Below are 14401 nucleotides of genomic sequence, written 5' to 3'. Positions count from 1 at the left end.
CACAACTGTGTGAGCAAATAATCAAAGTTTAAGAACAATGTTTCTGAAAGTACAATTTCAAGAAATTTTGGGATTTCAACATCTACGGTCCATAATACCATCAAAAAGTTAAAGCTCTACTATGCAAAGCAAAAGCCATTTATCAACAACATCCAGAAACGCCAGCGGCTTCTCTGGGCCCGAGAACATCTAAGATGGCCTGATGCAGAGTGGAAAAGCGTTCCATGATCTGACGAGTCCACATATCAAATTGTTTTTGGAAATATTTGACATCGTGTCATCCGGACCAAAGGGGAAGCGAACCATCCAGACTGGTATTGACGTAAAGTTCAAAGCCAGCATCTGTGATGGTATTGGGGTGCATTAGTGCCCAAGGAATGGGTAACTTTCACATCTGTGAAGGCACCATTAATGCTGAAAGGTACATACAGGTTTTGGAACAACATATGCTGCCATCTAAGCACCGTCTTTTCCATGAACGCCCCTGCTTATTTGAGCAAGACAATGCCAAGCCACATTCAGCACGTGTTACAACAGCGTGGCTTCGTAGAAAAAGAGTGCGGGTACTTTCCTGGCCTGCCATCGAAAATGTGTGGCGCATTATGAAGCGTACAATACGACAGCGGAGAACCCGGACTGTTGAACAACAGAAGCTCTATATAAAACAAAAATGGGAAAGAATTCCACTTTCAAAGCTTCAACAATTAGTTTTCTCAGTTCCCAAACATTTATTGAGCGTTGTTAGAAGATAAGGTGATGTAACACAGTGGTGAACATGCCCTTTCCCAACTACTTTGGCATGTGTTGCAGCCATGAAATTCCAAGTTAATTATTATTTGTAAAAAAATAAAAAATTTATGAGTTGAACATCAAATATGTTGTCTTTGTAGTGCATTCAATTGAACATGGGTTGAAAAGGATTTGCAAATCATTGTATTCTGTTTTTATTTACCTTTTAACACAATTTCCCAACTCATATGGAAACGGGGTTTGTATAATGTAACGTCTATCAATTGATACAATTAATTTATTTGACACTTAATGTCAAACTGTCAGCTGTCACTTTGTGTACATACACAACAACATACACAGACAGTTGTCCATGCAAAGTCCTCTGACACGTCACAACTTCACCAACATTTGTACCAAACAGAACTCTTCACATCACAAATAACATCGGGGTGGTTATGATAACAATAACATTTCATCTACGGATTACTTTTCACATCCAGTCGGGAAGAAGATGCTGTTGTAGCATGCATAGAGACTAGTACACGCACTACATCACCATGACGACACTCGTAAGCCCGGGCGAGATGGATGCGGCCTTTTCAACATAAGGGATTGTCATGACATTCACACGTGCTGGTAAAACCCCACGTTTCATGATTCTCACACAACCAAGAAAAAAAGGTGTCATGGAAAAGTGCCTCATTAGTAATGAGGTTGCGCCCATTCACGACTAAAGTACTTTTGCCTCACTTACATGGGGTGGATGGGGAAATACAAAAAACAGAAACACTTGAACACAAATGGGAGAATAAGGGACATTGTGCTTTAGCTAAAAAGTTAAAAGGATAAATACTGTTGTCCTCACTGTATTATTTCCCTTCAGGGCACCACCAATGACCAGACGGGTATTTTCCCAGAATCATTTGTGAAGATCATCAAGCCCCTCCCAGAGAGCGAATCTGAGGGAGAAAGTGACGTCTCCACCTTTAGCTGTCTGCGATGCTACTTGCTCACCCCTGACGGAGTCGACACCAGGTGTGCGTCTGGTATGTGTACAGGACTGTCTCAGAAAATTAGAATATTGTGATAAAGTCCTTTATTTTCTGTAATGCAACTAAAAACATGAAAATGTCGTACATTCTGGATTCATTACACATCAACTGAAACATTGCAAGCCTTTTATTATTTTAATATTGCTGATTATGGCATACAGCTTAAGAAACCCAAAAATCCTATCTCAAAAACTTAGAATATTTCCTCAGACTAAGTAAAAAAAAAAAAAGATTTATAACAGCAAAACAAAATCAAACATTTGAAAATGTCAATTAATGCACTCAGTACTTGGTTGGGAATCCTTTTGCACGGATTACTGCATCAATACGGCGTGGCATGGAGGCAATCGGCCTGTGGCATTGCTGAGGTGTTATGGATGCCCAGGATGCTTCAATAGCAGCCTTTAGCCCATTTGCATTATTGGGCCTGGTGTCTTTCAGCTTCTTCTTCTCAATAACCCACAAATTCTCTATGAGGTTCAGGTCAGGGGAGTTGGCAGGCCAATGGAGGACACTCTTGCCATGGTCAGTACACCAGTTACTGCTGGTTTTGTGCACTGTGGACAGGTGCCAGATCATGCTGGAAAATGAAATCATCATCTCCATAGAGCTTTTCAACAGATACAGCTTCAATTGCCGTATTCCCATGGTCAAGCCACTCCTGAACTCTAGACAACGGAAGTTCCCTCAGTCAGCAATGGTTTGGGGAGCCATGTCAGCTGCTGGTTTTGGTCCACTGTGTTTCATCAAGTCCAGAGTCAAGGCAGCTGTGTACATGCTTCCATCTGTTGTGATGATGATTTAATTTTCCAGCATGATCTGGCACCTGCTCACAGTGCCAAAACCAGCAGTAACTGGTGTACTGACCATGGCATTACTGTCCTCGATTGGCCTGCCAACTCTCCTGACCTAAACCCCATCGAGAATTTGGGAGTATTGGGAAGAAGAAGCTGAAAGACACCAGACCCAATAATGCAAATAAGCTGAAGGCCGCCATTGAAGCATTCTGGGCATCCATAACACCTCAGCAATGCCACAGGCCGATTGCCTCCATGCCACGCCGTATTGATGCAGTAATCCGTGCAAAAGGATTCCCAACCAAGTACTGAGTACATTAATAGATATTTTCAAATGTTTGATTTTGTTTTGCTGTTTTAAATCTTTTTTTTTTTTTACTTAGTTTGAGGAAATATTCAAATTTTTGGAGATAGGATGTTTGAGTTTTCTTAAGCTCTATGCCATAATCAGCAATATTAAAATAATAAAAGACTTGCAATATTTCAGTTGATGTGTAATGAATCCAGAATGTATGGCATTTTCATGTTTTTAATTGCATTACGGAAAATAAAGGACTTTATCACAATATTTTAATTTCTGAGACAGTCCTGTATATGTACATATACTGCATGTATGTATATTTATATATATGTTTATATACAGTCATGGTCAAAAGTTTACATTCACTTGTAAAGAACATAATGTCATGGCTGTCTCGAGTTTCCAATAATTTCTACAACTCTTATTTTTTTGTGATAGAGTGATTGGGGCACATACTTGTTGGTCACAAAAAAAATTCATGAAGTTTGGTTCTTTTTTGAATTTATTATGGGTCTACTGAAAATGTGACCAAATCTGCTGGGTCAAAAGTATACATACAGCAATGTTAATATTTGGTTACATGTCCCTTGGCAAGTTTCACTACATTAAGGCGTTTTTGGTAGCCATCCACAGGCTTCTGGCAAACTTCTGGTTGGATTTTTTAACTCTGCTCTTGCCTAAAACTGGTGCAGTTCAGCTAAATTTGGTAGTTTTCTGACATGGACTTGTTTCTTCAGCATTGTCCTCACGTTTAAGTCAGGACTTTGGGAAGACCATTCTAAAACCTTAATTCTGGCCTGCTTTAGCCCTTCCTTTACCACTTTTGACATACGTTTAGGGTCATTATCCTTTTAGAACTCCCAAGACCTAATCTCCGGGCTGATGATTTTAGGTTGTTTTGAAGAATTCAGAGGTAATCCTCCTTTTTCATTGTCCCATTTACTATCTGTAAAGCATCAGTTCCATTGACAGCAAAAAAGGCCTGGAGCATTATACTACCAACACCATGCTTGACAGTAGGTTGGGTGCTCCTGGGATTAAAGGCCTCACGTTTTCTCCTCCAAACATATTGCTGGGTATTGTGGCCAAACAGCAAAATTTTTGTTTTATCTGACATCACATAGACAAAGATAAGCCTTTCTGGAAGATATGTGTATATATATAAACACAACTTTTACTTATACACATATATATGTATATGTATATATATAAAACTTTCCTCCAGGTCTTATACACACTTATACACACACACACACACACACACACACACACACACACACACACACACACACACACACACACACACACACACATCACAGTTAATGTGTGGTAGGAGTTGTTATATATATATATATATATATATATATATATATATATATATATATATATATATATATATATATACATATACAGAACTTTCCTCCAGAAGGTCTTATCTTTGTCCATGTGGTGTCAGATGAAACTAAAATTGAGCTGTTTAGCCACAAGACCCAGCAATATGCTTGGAGGAGAAAAGGTAAGGCCTTTAATCTCAGGAACACTCGGCCTACCGTCGGGCATGGTGGTGGTAGTATTATGCTCTGGGCCTGTTTTGCTACAAATGGAGCTGGTGCTTTACAGAGAGTAAATGGGACAATGAAAAAGGAGGATTTGTTCTGATTTACTAAGAGGAGATGACGGCAGACTAACACCAGGTGGCAGTACTGTCAAAAGATGTATTTTTATACAAAGTAAATATAAATATATATATAAGAATACAAACAATACTAATGAATAAACTAAGGAAATGAAGTGTGACAAAAACTCAAGTGTGTATGGTGTAAGGCTATGTGTGTAGATTAGCTGAGGTGTGTCTTACCAAAATGTTGACAAGAGCGAAGGACCGCGGAAGTCCGTGGGAAAACGTGTCCAAGCAGGGTCGAGAATCCAAAAGGCAGTCCGGGAGGCAAGGGGAAACAATTGGGGATCCAGGAAAAACACGGGGAGTGCTGCGGGAAGACAACAGGAAACATCAGAACTAACGGAACACGGAAGTCGCAGGAGAAGAGCGAGTACACGGGATGGAAGCCAGATACAGAATGCTTACACATGAACAGAAGACTATAACCCGGCGAGCGATGGCAGGTTGTCCAAGCCTATGAAGGCAGCTCCGTCATAACTGTCAGGTGTGACGATTGCCGGTGATTGATTGCAGCTGGCGGCTGCTGCAGGGCGGGGACGCGCGCGGCTCGTTCCTGGATGTGTGCGCCCTTGGGCGTGTCCTGAGGTGCGCAAAAATGGATGAGCGGCGCAGGCAGGAGTCTGAACCGTAACAGGATTACCTCCAAATTCTTCAGGACAACCTAATATAATCAGTCCTATACACATCAATCCTTTTTCTACCGCTTGTGCTTCTCTGGGACAAATATTTGTGTCATCTTTGTGTTATAGTTTACAACGCATATTATTTTTAGTTATTTGTATCAAAATCTCAGCTTTTTCTCATTACATCACATCTTTTTGCACATTTAAAATTTGTATTTTACTTTTTACATTTTCTGTTACATTTGTATGCAGCTGAGATAGGTTCCAGCCCCCCCGCGACCCCGAAAGGGACAAGTGGTAGAAAAAATGGATGGATGGATGGATTTTTAACAGTTTATTTTGTTTGATTTTATTTCAACAATATGCTGTGGGCCAACAAAACCTGAATTTTGTTCAGCAAATTGCCGCCTTTAGTAGACTACTGTAAACTACAGTGATTGAGAGAATAATATTTCATGATTAGGATTTATTTGTGAAAGGCAAAAAGTAATGATTGATTGCTTATTATTTTTGTGCAAGTGTAAAAAACATTCTTCCCTGTTGGGTTGTTTGAAACATGTACGATTCTGTGTGTTGTATGCAGGGATGTGTGCGTTCAAGAGGACCTCACCATCCAGCCAACACACAAGGACCTGATGTCTCGAATGAGGTACAGTAGTTTCAAAGAAAACATACAATACATAATGCCATTTTGGGGAAAAGCAGGAATCATTACAACGTGTGCATAAAAATTGAACATTAAAGTGACAAGAACTTGAAAGGAATTGTTCCACAACAGAAACTGTAACATGTAATGCTTATATTTGTGCAAATTAATAGAAAACATTCTGGTCTAGGGCTAAAAAGCATTTTATGTGTGGTAGGAGTTGTTAGGAAATGAATTTTCAATGTCAATTTTTACAAGGCTAACTACTTTCAGAACACACAGTTATTATTTGTACTGCAATAAAGTGAATTGAAGTTACAAAATATGGTTTCTCTATCAAAGCTACTTTGATAAAACATACTGTATATATCTGCACACTGAAATAATTTACAACCAAATATATGAAGTTGGGAAAACGAAATATTTAAAAAAAAAAATGAATGGAAGTCCATTAATTCTCCAATGTACTGTCACAAACTCACCTTAGGCATGTTAACTGGAGCTTGCCAATCATCAAATGAGCTCCTAAGGGACCTTCTGCACCATCTGACCCCCCCCCCCCCCCCCCAATTCCACCTTCCAGTCATCATTTTGCAGTGCACCAAAATGCAAACTGCATGCAAATGCTTACTACTGCACTGCAAAACTAGCTCGTTTTAGACGACAGCGCTGCATGCGTTAACGTGATTAGCCTGACCCTACCATTATCACTTTTTTCTTCTACTCTCGTTTGGTGTGTGTGTGTGTGTCAATTTTACCCTACAGTACATTGTATGGAACAATGCTGCTTTTTTGAAACTACAAAAATGTATGAATTCTGTTCAAATTACTTTGAAGTGCTTAAAGTTACGACTATTTACTAATGTTTTCTACAACAAACAACATAGTATGTTAGATAGAGGAAATTGTGCATAAATATAAAATAAAAAATAATAGTAAAAATACAGTATAAAGATAAAACCAATACAGAATTAAAGAATACAATAAATACATGCATAATCCAATTACAGTGATAACAAACAGTAATTATTCATACGTAATAAAAATACAGAATTAAATTAAAAAAAGAATACATGCACAATAAAAATAAGAAAATGGATATATATTACACATAAGAAATTAAATACGAACATTTGATGATAAATACATAATTAAAATATTGAATTAAATGATCAAATAAATAAATGCATAATACAAATTATACGAATAAGAAATAACATATAATACACATAATAATAATACTCAATATGAATATTTAATGTTGGTGCGGCCCGCGAGTTTTATATGAATGGCGCTTTACGGCGTCATACTTGTATACCCTCGATTTTTCCGGGAGACTCCAAATTTTCAGTACCCCTCCAGGGGTAATCATTCTCCCGAATTTCAACAAACCACCAATATTAAGGGATCACCGTGGAGGCACTGCCTTTAGCGTCCTCTGCAGCCTGTACAAACAGTGTGCCAGCTCAGCCACATGCAGTATTTAGCATCTGTAGACGCAGTAAGCAAATGCAAGACATACTTGATCAACAGCCACACAGGTCACACTGAGGGTGGCCGTATAAACAACTTTATCTCTGTTACAAATATGCGCCACACTGTGAACCCACACCAAACAAGATTGACAAACACATTTTGGGAAAACATCCGCCACCCTCAGTGTGACCTGTGTGGCTGTTGATCAAGTATGTCTTGCATTTGCTTACTGCGTCTACAGATGCTAAATACTGCATGTGGCTGAGCTGGCACACTGTTTGTACAGGCTGCAGAGGACGCTAAAGGCAGTGCCTCCACGGTGATCCCTTAATATTGGTGGTTGGTTGAAATTCGGGAGATTGATTACCCATGGAGGGGCACTGAAAATTGGGAGTCTACCGGAAAAAACGAGGGTATACAAGTATGACGCCGTAAAGCGCCATTCATATAAAACTCGCGGGCCGCACCAACATCAAATATTCATATTGAGTCGCGGGCCTCAAAATAACGTCTCGTGGGCCGCACCAATATCAAATATTAATATTGAGGTGCGGGCCTCAAAATAAGGTCTCGCGGGCCGCAATTGGCCCGCGGGCGGCATGTTTGAGACCCCTGCTTAATATATTTAATCTACAGTTTCCAACATTATTTATGATGAATTATTATCCATTCATTCATCCATCCATTTTCTACCGCTTGTCCCTTTTTGGGGTCACGGGGGGTCGCTGGAGCCTATCTCAACTGCATTCGGGCAGAAGGTGGCGTACAACCTGGACAAGTCGCCACCTCATCACAGGGCCAACAAAGATAGATAGACAACATTCACACTCACATTCACACACTAGGGCCAATTTAGTGTTGCCAATCAACCTATCCCCAGGTGCATGTCTTTGGAGGTGGGAGGAAGCTGGAGTACCCGGAGGGAACCCACGCAGTCACGGGGAGAACATGCAAACTCCACACAGAAAGAAGGATCGGACCTAGGACCAATTGTTATTCCCAAAAATTTAGTTTCATATACTCTATCAATTTCCACTTGATTTAATTCAAATTTTGCTTGACAATTTGTGCAACCCCAAAAGGGAATAAGCGGTAGAAAATGGATGGATGGATGAATTTGTCCTTGCACCACTAAACACCATAATTTTAGTTTTCTTATCATTTATTGATAACTTATTAACATCAAACTATTTTTTTAGCTAAATCAAATCAACCTCTATTATCCTCAACACTTCCTTCAAGTCTTCTCCTGAACAATATACATTTGTCTCATCTGCAAGCATAATACATTTCAATGTGTTAGATACTGAACAAATACCATTCAAATAAAGTTTAAATAAGTTATGTCCCAATACCGAGGCTCGTGGAACCCCACAAGTTACTCTTCTTGGCTGCTTAGTTGCCAAATGTGAAACATTTTTGGAGTTATTTGCATGCATGTTATAACATTTTTCTTTACATTTTTAATGATGCTAATTACAGATGTCCGATAATATCGGCCTGCCGATATAATCGGCAGATAAATGCTTTCAAATGTAATATTGGAAATTATCGGTATCTGTTTCAAAATTATCGGTATCGTTTTTAAAAATAGTAAAATGTATGACTTTTTAAAATGCCGCTGTGTGCCCGAACATAGTGAGAAGTACAGAGCGCCAATAAACCGTAAAGGCACTGCTTTGCACGCCGGCCCAGTCACATAATATCTACGGCTTAAGTGAATGCAAGCCATACTTGGTCAACAGTCATACAGGTCACACTGAGGGTGGCTTTATAAATAACTGTAACACTGTTGCAAATATGCGCCACAATGTGAACCCACACCAAACAAGAATGACAAGCACATCCGCACCGTAACAGAACAAATACCCAGAAGCCCTTGCAGCACTAACACTTAAGGGATGCTACAATATATACCCCCCGCCAAACCCTATGCCAATTCCCCCACCCACCTCAACTCCACCCACCCAACCCCGCCCACCTCAACCTCTCTCAGGGAGAGCATGTCCCAAATTCCAAGCTGCTGTTTTGAGGCATGTTAAAAAAAATAATGCACTTTGTGACTTCAACAATAAATATAGCAGTGCCATGTAAGTATTTTTTTTCCCATAACTTGAGTTGATTTATTTTAGAAAACCTTGTTACATTGTTTAATGTATCCAGCTGGGCATCGCAACAAAACTAGGCATAATAATGTGTTAATTCCACGACTGTATATATCGGTATCGGTAATTAAGATTTGTACAATATCGGAATATCGGATATCGGCAGAAAAGCCATTATCGGACATCTATAATATTAATGTTAGTAAATTAGCTACAAAAAAAAAAAATGCTGTGGTACATTACATGGCACATGCAAGTGTCAAATAGACAGCCAAAAAAGGTTGGTAGATGAGAAAACATCTAAATATAGTGTAGAAATGTACCCAGTTGCAGGAAATGTAGTCGTGATTTTCGAAATTCTCTTTTAGGATTTTCGTGGCAGCACTTAGTGCTGTTAGAAATGTTCCTCTTTCTTTTTTTCTCAAATGGTGCTCACATCCCTGCACTTTGCATTTTATTGTCCGCATCACCATGGCAACCATTGACATGAAGCGTGTGCGTGCCTCACTCAGGGACGTCTTCAAGGTGGACGGCATTGCGTTAAATTACCGCGACCCCGAGGGCGACTTGATCCGCATCCTGGACGACGAGGACGTGCAGCTGATGATCTCGGAGAGCAGAGGTCAGCCGGGGGCGGGCCAGAGGCCTGTCAATCAGTTTCCATGGGAACTGCACGTGACATTGGCCTCGGACCTGTCTGTTTACAATGTGGAGGCATAAACTTCACATTGGGGCATTTTGTTTTAGTCAAAGTCTCAACATACTGAGGTGTAAACCTACTACAGTGTAATTAATTTGTATGATCGAATCACAATTTTATGTTTTTGACAAAATATTCATGCAAAATCTAAGGCAAATGTTATCGATTTAAAGGGGAACATTATCACCAAACCTATGCAAGCGTCAATATATACCTTGATGTTGCAGAAAAAAGACCATGTATTTTTTTTACCGATTTCCGAACTCTAAATGGGTGAATTTTGGCAAATTAAACGCCTTTCTGTTTATCGGTCTTTTAGCGATGACGTCAGAACGTGACGTCACCGAGGTAACACACCCGCCATATTCATTTTCACATTACAAACACCGAGTTTCAGCTCTGTTATTTTCTGTTTTTTCGACTATTTTTTGGAACCTTGGAGACATCATGCCTCGTCGGTGTGTTGTTGGAGGGTGTAACAACACTAACAGGGAGGGATTCAAGCTGCACCACTGGCAAGAAATCTTCCGCCAGACCCCCATTGAATTTGCCAGAGTGTCTGCACATTTGACCGGCGATGCTAAGACAGACATGGCACAGAGATGTATGGATAACCTGCAGATGCATTTGCAACGATTAAGTCAACGAAATCACAAGGGTGAGTTTTGTTGATGTTGTTGACTTATGTGCTAATCAGACATATTTGGTCACGGCATGACTGCCAGCTAATCGATGCTAACATGCTACGCTAATCGATGCTAACATGCTATATACGCTAGCTGTATGTACATTTGAAACTAGATACCCACATTTAATGCGAAACAAACACTTACCAATCGACGGATTTAAGTTGCTCCAGTGTCACAAGATGCGAAAGTCCTGATCGTTTGGTCTGCACACATTTTACCGGCGATGCTAATAAGGCAGCCATGCTATGGGCCACTTCATTAGGTACACCCATACTATGGCCAAATAGCGTCAATAGCTATTCGCTCAATAGCTTCAATTTCTTCTTCAATTTCGTTTTGGCTATCTGCCTCCATACTCCCACCATCTGTTTCAATACATGTGTAATCTGTTGAATCGCTTAAGCCGCTGAAATCCGAGTTTGAATCCAAGCTAATGTCGCTATATCTTGCTGTGGTAACCGCCATGTTGTTTGTATTGGCAGCCCTGTATGACGTCACAGGGAAATGGATAGTGGTTTCGAAGATAGCGAAAATAAGGCACTTTAAAGCTTTATTTAGGGATATTCCGGGACCGGTAAAATTTTGAAAATAACTTCAAAAAATACAACAAGCCACTGGGAACTGATTTTTATTGTTTTTAACCCTTTTGAAATTGTGATAATGTTCCTCTTTAATGTTTGTAAAGTTGTGTAGTGGCTACGTCTTGAAGCAATGTACTTGCTGACTTGATTCAGTTTGCTGCTGCCTTAGACATTTTCAAGTGAGTATTTTCTGCTGCTGGACAAACGTTGGCTATATTCCACATTTCGATGAGCTAAAAGACTCCCTTTCAAAACTCAGTAGGTTGAAGCTGCTTTCATTTTATTCGCATTTAATTGTAACGAGGTCTAGCTCTGAGCCTCGGTCTACGCTGGTTTGGACAAAGTTTTGCCAGTTGAAAAATATTTAGGGTTCGAATTGGAGTTAAATCCCTGCAATAAATAATAAAAATATCAGATGTATGTTCGAAAATAGCGGTGTACTTTACTTACTTACTTATTTACTTACTAAATACCACGCCCTGGGAAACGGTCTGGATGCTAAATACAGTGTTCTTACTGCACTTACTGCAGTTTCAGTGCATTGCGGTTTGTTACAGTACCAATAAATACATTAAGATTTCAGTAGTTCAGGGGTAGGGAACCTATGGCTCTAGAGCCAGATGTGGCTCTTTTGATGACTGCATCTGGCTCTCAGATAAATCTTAGCTGACATTGCTTAACACGATAAGTAATGAATAATTCCACTGGTAATCATTGTTAAAGATTCGAATATAAAACATTCTCATGCATCTTAATTCATCAATCCGTTTTCTTCAGTACCTGTTTATTAGACGTATTTTATTTATTATTGGTTAACTTCAGAATAACAATGTTATTAATAAGAATAAGAGATTTATTATACTCTAAAAATGTTGGTCCTACTTAAAAAAGGCACACATTTAGTTGTATTCAGTGTTATGAAATATTGTACGGCTCTCACGAATTTACATTTTAAAATATTTGGCTTTCATGGCTCTCTCAGCCAAAAAGGTACCCGACCCCTGCAGTAGTTCATTTAAGTCTTCATGGCAAAAATTAAAAAAGTAAGAAGTGTTTTATTTTCAGTGTTTATGCATGTTTGTGAAAGAAGGAGGTTTTATGAAGACTTTAAATGCAAATAACATGAATAAAAATCATAAATATCGTCCCTACGATACGGAAAAACTGTACTGTTTAGCACTGCAATGCTACAACATTCCAAACCAGTGAAGTTGGCACGTTGTGTAAATGGTAAATAAAAACAGAATACAATAATTTGCAAATCCTTTTCAACCTATATTCAATTGTGCAGACCTTTGAGACACTTATGATTTAGGGCTATATAAATAAACATTGATTGATTGATAAACTGCAAAGACAAGATACTTAATGTTTGAACTGAGAAACAAATACATATATTTTTGCAAATAATCATTAACTTAATGGCAGCAACACATTGTTTGCACAGGGGCATTTTTACCACTGTGTTACATGGCCTTTCCTTTCAACAATACTCAGTAAACGTTTGGGAACTGAGGAGACCAATTTTTGAAGCTTTTCAGGTGGAATTCTTTCCCGTTCTTGCTTGATGTACAGCTTAAGTTGTTCAACAGTCCCAGTTCTCCGTTGTGGTATTTTAGGCTTCATATTGCACCACACATTTTCAGTGGGAGACAGGTCTGGACTACAGGCAGGCCAGTCTAGTACCCGCACTCTTTTGCTATGAAGCCTCACTGTTGTAACACGTGCAGAATGTGGCTTGGCATTGTCTTGCTGAAATAAGCAGCGGCGTCCATGATAACGTTGCCTGGGTGGCAACATATTTTGGGCCAAAACCTGTATGTACCTTTTAGCATTAACCCATGCCTTGGGCACTAATACACCCTCATACCATCACAGATGCTGGCTTGTTCCCAATTAGCCTGTTCACCTGTGGGATGTTCCAAATAAGTGTTTGATGAGCATTCCTCAACTTTCTCAGTCTTTTTTGCCACTTGTGCCAGCTTTTTTGAAACATGTTGCAGGCATCAAATTCCAAATTAGCTGACATTTGCCAAAAATAACGATTTCCAGTTCGAACGTTAAGTATTTTGTATTTGCAGTCTATTCAATTGAATATAGGTTGGAAAGGGTTTGCAAATCATTGTGTTCTGTTATTTACCATTTACACAACGTGCCAACTTCACTGGTTTTAGGTTATGTAATTGACCAATATATTGTATTACATTTCAGTTACTTACGCATATTTATTAATGAGCAGTTTTACTTGATTTTACTTTTAATATACAGTACATTTTACACTGGTACTGCATTTAAAATGTTACTTAAAAACATGCATTTCCTATAAAACACCAGTAGGTGCCAGTATCCTTTTGCAAACATCCCCCAGAGTAGTTTTACTTCATTTTTGTTTTATTTCACAGTACTTTTTATGCTTGTATGGCAGGTAATAGTGTTAAAATGTTACTTAAAACAAACACACAGTAAATACAAAAAATACCACTGGTTGAAACTATCCTTCTTCAAACACCTAGTTGAGCAGTTTTGTTTTATTTTACTCTTATTGTGTAGTACTTTTTTGCATTGCAGTCAGTAATGTCCACATTTTGCTTTATTTTTGCTTTTTTTAACACAGCGGGCAACTTTTTTCTATGCTGGAATGACAGTTAACGTTAATAGTGACAGCATACTTATACAAACATCTACCAGATAACTTTAACTTTATTGTACTTTTATTATACAATACAGGGGTCAACTTCTTTCCGTGCGTGTATGCTAGTAATAAAACAATTTTACTTATAAGTAGAAGCATTTAAGTTTCACCTTAAAACTAATTTGTATACTCTAGCCTTTAAATAGACCTCCTTTTTAGACTAGTTGATCTGCCGCTTCTTTTCTTTTTCTCCTCTGTCCCCCCCTCCCTTGTGGAGGGGGTCCGGTCTTATGACCATGGATGAAGTACCGGCTGTCCAGAGTCGGGACCCAGGATTGACCGCTCGTCGGGACCCAGGTGGACCGCTCGCCTGTGTATCGGTTGGG

At 39.2% G+C, this 14401-nt stretch overlaps 1 protein-coding gene across 2 annotated transcripts in view; it reads left to right on the top strand.

Moving 5' to 3' along the window:
- Positions 1-11813, top strand: part of ncf4 (neutrophil cytosolic factor 4) — a 70317-nt gene extending 58504 nt beyond the window's left edge. For both annotated transcript variants that reach the window (XM_061909712.1, XM_061909700.1), the window contains 3 exons: positions 1616-1767; positions 5770-5835; positions 9926-11813. In XM_061909712.1, coding sequence (XP_061765696.1) covers positions 1616-1767; positions 5770-5835; positions 9926-10133 — 426 coding nt within the window. In that variant the 3' untranslated portion in view covers positions 10134-11813. The remainder of the gene's footprint in view (positions 1-1615; positions 1768-5769; positions 5836-9925) is intronic.
- Positions 11814-14401: the final 2588 nt, after the last annotated feature.

This window comes from Nerophis ophidion, linkage group LG01 (assembly GCF_033978795.1).
Source record: "Nerophis ophidion isolate RoL-2023_Sa linkage group LG01, RoL_Noph_v1.0, whole genome shotgun sequence".
In the NCBI taxonomy this organism is placed as follows: domain Eukaryota; kingdom Metazoa; phylum Chordata; class Actinopteri; order Syngnathiformes; family Syngnathidae; genus Nerophis; species Nerophis ophidion.
Note: the sequence above shows the minus strand (reverse complement) of the source record. Positions and strands in the feature narration are given on the sequence as shown.